This window comes from Bison bison, unplaced genomic scaffold, assembly GCF_000754665.1.
Source record: "Bison bison bison isolate TAMUID 2011002044 unplaced genomic scaffold, Bison_UMD1.0 scf7180017864093, whole genome shotgun sequence".
NCBI classification, from domain to species: domain Eukaryota; kingdom Metazoa; phylum Chordata; class Mammalia; order Artiodactyla; family Bovidae; genus Bison; species Bison bison.
The window spans coordinates 3100520-3108183 of NW_011494665.1; the positions used below are offsets into that span (position 1 = coordinate 3100520).

Sequence of the window (7664 nt, forward strand, 5' to 3'; positions counted from 1 at the left end):
GAGCATAGACAGCCTCCCCCACTGGGGTTCCTCCTTAGGACAGAGGCAGCCCCTACAGAGGAAGGAGGACAGGACTGGGAGGGGCCGGGCAGCGTAATGGAGGTGGCTTAGGGACCAAAGACGGGGCACAAGAAGAAGACGACGGGGCCACGGTGGTCCTGCACGCAGGCTGCTTCACACCACTAGGTGTCGCCCGCAAGCCGGGCCGGGACAAACTGGACCGCCCTGCCGCCTGCCCGTGGGCGCCGGGAGGGTCCCACCTCTGCCTCTTGCGCGGGAGGCTGTTGTTCTTGATGAGCAGGGACTTGATATGCTCAGCCAGCAGCTCGTCATGCTTCATGCACCAGTGCCTCAGGATGCTGGTGGTGAACTGGTCGTCAGGGTGGCAGGGCCGGCTCAGCACCATCTTTACCATCTCCTCGCTGGGCCTGGGGGCAAGAGCGGGGTGCGGGCAGGGGCGCCTGGCTCACACAGCTGACCACAGGAACCCCTGGCACTCTCTCATGGACTTTTCCCCAAAACCCTGGCCTCCCTACCCCTGTCCCACCCCAGACTTGTGGTAGCTTTCTACTCTCACATCCTTCTCCCTCTTCTCTTTGGGCCAAGGAATGCCTGGTTTCATCTTCTGCAGAAGCCAGAAGACAAGAAGCGAGTCTTTTCAGTTTCTGTGGCAGCAGAAGGTGCGTGCGTGTGTGCTGGGAAGGAGCCCCACTCAGTCTCCCCAACGCTGCCCAGAGCAGTCAAGAAGTGGGCCGGGGAAGCAAAGGGACAAGTTTGTGGGGTGTGAATGCTCCCTGTGCCCTGCCTAGCTGGAGCAGTGGGCCACCCTGGTATCGAGCCCAAGGAAGGGACACGTGGCCCTCCAACTTTCCCACTTCCAGTCTCTCAACCAAGAAAGGAGAAAAGGCGGAAAGACAGAAAGAAGGTGGGAAGGAAAAGGTGCACAGCTGCTGCTCCATTCACCTGGGGTTTTGGAACAGTGCCTGACAGAGGGAGGGGCCTCTGCCCATTCACCCTCTACACCCCACCCCTGTTCATCTGCCCGCGCTGCAGGGGGAGGCAAGGGACAGTGTGTGGCTCCTCCACTCTGACCCTTCCTCCTCTAGGACTGGCCTCGTGGTAGCCTCAGGGGCGAGGGGGAGGGGAGCAGGAGCCACCGGGGATTAGAACTGCTGCGGCAGCAGGAAACAGGGATGTCCGGTCCCCACCTCTGCAGGCAGCTCCTGGTGGGCAGGGGGGTAAAGTCGAGAGGAAGCCCAGATCCCAGGGGACCTGCTTATTTGTAAATCACTTTGGGGGAAGGGTGGAATAAGCAGATGTCAACAACAGGAAAAAACAGGCAGCAAAGGAGCAGGACAGGAGCCCTTTGTGTGACAGCACCTCTTGGTGTGTGCAGAGTGGGGACCAAAGAGCCCCCAGGGGCGGGGGCAGAACTCACTTCTCTCTTCGGAGCTGAAGCAGCAGACAGGACAGGGCCTCTGGGTGCTCTATGGGGGAGGTAGAGGCTGTTCAGAGGAGCACAGAATTCCGGAAACTCTGGCACCTCCCCCATCCCCCAACCGCAGCTACTGGCAGGAGTAAAGACAATCTTCAACAAGAAACCAGGAAGAGCGACCCCCAGCCCCCCGCCACCTGAGCCCAGTTCAGCACCTGGCTTGGAGGGGGGTGCAGGACACGCCTAAGGAGCAGAGGTGACTTAGGGGGCCTGCCTTTCTGCACTCGGCATTCTGCTGGGAAGGGGAGCTGTGGACCTGGACTGATCTAAGAAGAAGCCCGGAGGCCCAAGCCCTGGAGTGTCCTCTCCTCTCCAGTCACATTTCCCGCCCATGACCCTACTCACCCTTGTACTTGAGGTGCTGCAGGATGGGGATTATGGTCTCCAGGGGGATGTTGTGGGCCAGGAAGAGCTGCCAGGCACAGTACTGCTCAAAGGTTTCCCAGTCCAAGCTCTGGACTGAGTAGACAGAGAAGAGACACACGTATTCACATTCTGTCACACGCACAGAAGGCTAACCCACTGACTATCAGCACCTCACGCAAGGATGTACAGGGGTGGGAACAGCGAGCCTAAAACCATAGGTACTTTCCCTTTCATGCAAAGCACACTTCCAAAGCCTTCATATAGCTTCTGTATTCTCATCACCCTGAGGCCAGGTCAAGGAACTTTTATAGAGCCAAAGAACAGATCCAAACAGATACTGCCAAAGGCCCACGGCAGGCTGGAAGGACCTTCTACCTCATTCTCAGCCCCAGAGCCAGCTTTTCTGTTACTAGAAAGTACACAACCACCTCTGGGAGATAGTGAAGGACAGGGAAGCTTGGCATGCTACAGTTCATCAGGTTGCAGAGAGTTGGACACAACTGAGCAACTGATCAAGTACACAGGGCTGCCACCCCTCTCATCTCCCAGGGAACCTCAGGGCTTGGCACACTTACTGAGTATATTGAGGACTGAGTCTTTTCGAAACATGACCAGGTTCCCCATCATTACGTGGCAGACCAGCTCCTGAAGCTAAAGGGGATGAGGAAGAAGGCAGAAACCATTGGTTTTAAAAGAGGCCAGGAAGCTAGTATGGAAAGAGAAGCAGAAGAGCTCATTTAGGGAAAAATCAGAGGAAGTGAAACCCAAGTCATAAAGGAATGGGAAGGAAAAGGCACACGATGGACACCGGGACCCTGAAGGACTCAGGGGGCTGGCAAAGGAGCAACTGGCTTCAGTGGGGACCAGACCCCCCTGTTCAGAGCAAAAACCATTACAAAAATGCCATCCCTCACGTCCTGATGGCAGAGTGAGAAGAGGCAACCTCTCTGCTTGGATGTAGCCTGGGCCCCTGATCCATCCCAGCCTGTGCTGAGGGGGGCAGGGCCATGGGAGGCTGTATTACAGGTGTGGGGAGGAGAACAGCACAGGTAGGGGGGCTTTTGTGGGAAGGAGCAGAAATGGGACCCCAGTTTAGGACTGAGGAGGGACCACAAGCCAAGCTACAGCCTCGTAGGGATGTATGCATGAAAGGTCAGCTACAAGTGGTCTGACCATTTTTGTTCTGAGCCAAGGGGAGACCAACGGAGAGCTGGAAATATCCCCTCGTTTCCCTGAAGAACAGGAGTGCCCCCAAAGCATGGAGAATAAGGGGAACCCCCAGCAGGACTGGCCTATACCCAGCCTGCCACCCTGGGGCTCCACGTTCCTTCCCAGCCCCTGGGGCCGAAGGTACACAACAGTGGCTGCCAGGAGCAGGGCACCTGTGGGCAGGACTCCCTCTCTGCAGGCAGGAGGGGGGAGCAGGGCCCTGTGTCCCCAGGCCTCTCGGGATGACAGCTCTGTGTTCACCTGTGCTGAGTCAATAACAGCCACGATCATGTTGAGCAGCTCCCCGCTCCGCAAGGTCTCATCTGGAAACTGGAGGAAAAGAGGGAAAGAAGGGCAGAAGTCCAAAGTGCACCCCTCAGCTTTCCCCTCACAGCCCATCCCCACTCCCTACACGCTCAGGGCGTGCTGGGCTAGCCAGACATGGGGTCCTGACATAAATCTCTAACAAAGATCCAGTAGCTCTGAGGCTGGGAATTTAATCCTTAAAGAACCCAAGGATTTAAATGTGTGTGTCCACACAGTGAGTATGAGTGTGTAAGGAAAGGAACGGGGAGCCACCTAGAGACAAAGCTAGAGCTCAGTGGGACTGGATGTGATGTTAGTTCTGCGAGAAGCGACGACAGATTTAGCATTTGCATCTCTGGCAGCAAAGAAATCCAGTGTGTGCCGACCCCTGCCAAAGAAGGTACAGAGAGTGTGTGTGTTTGGGGAGGGTGTGGGGTGCGGGATGCGCAGGGCCCCTTCTGGAGAGGGGAGGGGTGCTGGGCATGAGCGCCCTTCCTCCCTTGGGTGTCTGGCTGGCATCACACTTCTTCCTGTGATGCCCACACCCTGTGCCCCGATTTCCCTGTTCCTGGGAACTCTCACCCAGAGGAGGAAAAAGAGCAGTTATCTCCTCCTATGCCCCAGCTCCTAGAGAAGACTCAGTAAACAAGGGAAATGGGAGCCGAGTCTCCACTACAGAGGCCCTGGTCTTTCGGCCAGAGAGCTTGAGTATGTGGACGTGGATCTGGCTGGGAGCCCTGTCTGTCCTGGGTCCAGGGGATGGGGCCAAAGCAGAGGGGACACGTGGACAGGCCCAGACCTAGCGCACAGGACAAGAATTCTGTGGGTTTTAGACATTTTTCAACTTGATGGAGTGAGGCAGGAGGGGACGGCTGTGGTGTGGGAGAAGGGGCCTACTGAGGCCAGCAGCGGAGGGTAGAGGAGGGTGGGGGTTGTGTGCGACGAGATGACGCGGTCTCCCCTGAGCCCACCGGCACTACTGTGCCGTCCCAGGGACACAGATCGAGGTGCTGACCTCTGTGTAGATGGAGGGCGTGAGGTGGCACAGCAGTCGCACATCATCCTCCTGGCAGGCCTTCATGTCCATCATTAAGCAGGTATGCAGGTCGCCCAGCTGGGTGGCCTGGGCAAATGACTCGTACAGGTTCATCTTCCCAGCGGCGGCTTTGCTGCAAGACCAGGCGCGCCTCAGCCAGCAGCCTGACCCCGGCCTCAAACAAGCCCTAAGTAGACCCCACTCTAGAACCCCTTACTGCCCTGGATGTCCTGGGCTCACGTGTCTCATGGCCCTCCCTGGCCCTCCTCAGAGACTCGGTGACTATGGAAATCAGGAGACACTCCTTTCTCCCCAGCTTTCCCCCATGTTTCAGACAGGGCTCAGACCACAGTCAGTGAAGTTACTACCTGGTAAGAGTAACGAACAGGGAAAGAGAGAGGGCTCACATCAGGTTAGAGAAAGCTTTCTCTCTTGTTCTTTGGGCTCTAAGCAATGAAGGCAATAATACCTACAGATACCTGCTGCCAAGTCGCTTCAGTCGTGTCTGACTCTGTGCGACCCCATAGACGGCAGCCCACCAGGCTCCCCCGTCCCTGGGATTCTCCAGGCAAGAACACTGGAGTGGGTTGCCATCTCCTTCTCCAATGCATGAAAGTGAAAAGTGAAAGTGAAGTCGCTCAGTTGTGTCTGACTCTTGGAGACCCCATGGACTGTAGCCTACCAGGCTCCTCCGTCCATGGGATTTTCCAGGCGAGAGTACTGGAGTGGGTCGCCATTGCCTTCTCCACAGATACCTACCTCACACCATATGCAAAAAACTTAACTTAAAATGGGTCACAGGCCTAAATGTAAGAACTGAAATTACATAACTCTTACAAGAAAACAGGAGTAAATCTCAAATGACAAAGGAAAAAAAAAAAAAACAGGACTTGATCAACATTTAAAACTTTTGTGTTTGAAAAGATACCATCAAGAAAGTGAAGTAAGCCAGAAGGAAAAACACCAATACAGTATACTAACGCATATATATGGAATTTAGAAAGATGGTAACAATAACCCTGTGTACGAGACAGCAAAAGAGACACTGATGTATAGAACAGTCTTATGGACTCTGTGGGAGAGGGAGAGGGTGGCAAGATTTGGGAGAATGGCATTGAAACACGTAAAATATCATGTATGAAACAAGATGCCAGTCCAGGTTCAATGCACGATACTGGATGCTTGGGGCTAGTGCACTGGGACGACCCAGAGGGATGGTATGGGGAGGGAAGAGGGAGGAGGGTTCAGGATGGGGAACACATGTATACCTGTGGTGGATTCATTTTGATATTTGGCAAAACTAATACAATTATGTAAAGTTTAAAAATAAAATTAAAAAAAAAAAAGAAAGAAAGTGAAGAGGCAACCTACAGAATAGGAAAAAATGTTTACAAACCATATACTTGATAAAGGACATCTACATAGAATACCTGAAGAACTCTTAAAAACCCACAAGAAAAAGATAAATACCCAATTGAAAAATAAGAGATTAAAACAGAGTTTTTTCCCAAAGAAAATGCAAACGGCCAATAAGCACATGAAAAGATGCTCAACATCATTTGCTGTCAGGAGACGCAAATCAAAACGAGGATGAGAGGCCACTTCACGCCCACTAGGCTGGCTATCCTCGAAAGCCAACAACTGCTGGGGAGCACGAGGAGAAATCAGCTCTCACACGATGCTGGTGGAAACAAAGTGCTCGCGTCACTTCGGCAAGCAGTCTGGCAATTCTCACAGATGGAAAAACAGTTACCGCTGGACACAGCAATGCAACTTCTAGGTATATACTCAGGAAAACTGAAAACATCTGTCCGTGCAAAAATCTGTACGTGAACGTTCACAGCAGCTCTATTCACAACAAACAAAAAAGCAGAAACAACCCAAATGACCATCAACTGGTGAATGGATAAATAACTTGTGGTAATGTCCCAGAACTGGATTATTTGGTCATAAGAAAGAATGAAGTACAGATACACACTACAATGGGATAAACCTTGAAAACACTGGGCTAAGTGAAAACAGTCAGTCATGAAAACTCAGACACTGTATGATTCCATTTATATGAACTATCCAGAATAAGTAAACCTACAGAAACAGAAAAGTGGATCAGCGTTACACGGGCTGGGCGAAAGGGAGGACAGGAAAGTGACTGCGAACAGGTATGCGGCTTCTTTTTGGGGTGATGAAAACATTCTAAATTATACAGTAGTAAGATTGGCATATATTTATGAATACACTAAAACCACTTTAAAACTGTTACACACCCCACACACACCGAGCTCTGGTGATGACAACCAAGGGAGCTGGGGAGTCAGGCATGAAGGGAGAGACACTCTCCAGGATGCTTCCTGACACCTTCTTACACGGGACCACACCCACCTGGCCCGTAGGTAGTAGAGCAGGTGGTAGCCAATCTTGGGCTGCTTTTGATACAGCTCAGAGAGAAGGTCCAGAAGCAGAGAGAAGCTGCTGTTGTCTTCTTGCATCTGGCACAGGTTCCTGGAGTGGGAGATGGGAGCACAGAGGAAAGCTTTCCCTGGGGCAGACTCTCCTGTGGCACTTCTGGGGGGCATGGCTGCCTGTGCCCACTGCATACCCCCTCTTTCTGGAGAAGCAGCCTCATTACCCCCGGACAGAAGCATAAGCGTGCTGACAGGGAGGGTAGAGAGGGCAGCATCTACAGCGAGACCTAAACATCAGATAGAGAGGCTTACCTAAATATTAGGTAGAGAGGCTTCCCCACAGACTCCTCCAGGGACCTACAAGACGAAGGTGATATATGAGAGTCCATGCAGGACAGAGGAGGAAAAGTGAGCTACAGCCAGCTAGCATGGAGGACCAGCTTGCGGTCCTTTCTTAACGAGCATGGAACTTCCTGCTGCCCCAGAGGCTGGCTCACAGAGAAACCAGGGGCCTAACATGGAGCAGTCTGGTTGTTGTCACTGTAAGTGAGACTCCTGCCCTTCAGGGAGTTCCAGGCAAGGGTCCAACCCCACCTGAAGCAGCAAAGACTTGGGGCTGCCGGGTGCAGCAGCAGGGCAGGACATGCAGGGAGGGCTGCGAGTCCACTGACCAAGCATGCTCGGTGTTCAACAGGCAAAATAAACCCTCGTTTAAGTGAAGCAGTACGTGTGAGAAGAAAAACAAACGAAGAGATGACTTTTCTCAAGTCCCCAGCAAGGTGCCTCTTGGACTCGGGCCTTAAGAGCATACCTTTAGCTTCCTGAGGCTGGGGTAGGGGTGGGGGTGGGT

General features: G+C 53.2%; 1 protein-coding gene across 1 annotated transcript in view; it reads right to left on the reverse strand.

Moving 5' to 3' along the window:
- Positions 1-52: 52 nt before the first annotated feature.
- The window catches only part of INTS3 (integrator complex subunit 3), a 37502-nt gene continuing 29890 nt past the window's right edge, over positions 53-7664 (reverse strand). Inside the window, exons 19-26 of the mRNA XM_010838443.1 lie at positions 7127-7171; positions 6792-6911; positions 4392-4545; positions 3332-3400; positions 2437-2512; positions 1841-1954; positions 1439-1487; positions 53-428 (exon numbers count right to left, since the gene is read on the reverse strand). Coding sequence (XP_010836745.1) covers positions 53-428; positions 1439-1487; positions 1841-1954; positions 2437-2512; positions 3332-3400; positions 4392-4545; positions 6792-6911; positions 7127-7171 — 1003 coding nt within the window. The remainder of the gene's footprint in view (positions 429-1438; positions 1488-1840; positions 1955-2436; positions 2513-3331; positions 3401-4391; positions 4546-6791; positions 6912-7126; positions 7172-7664) is intronic.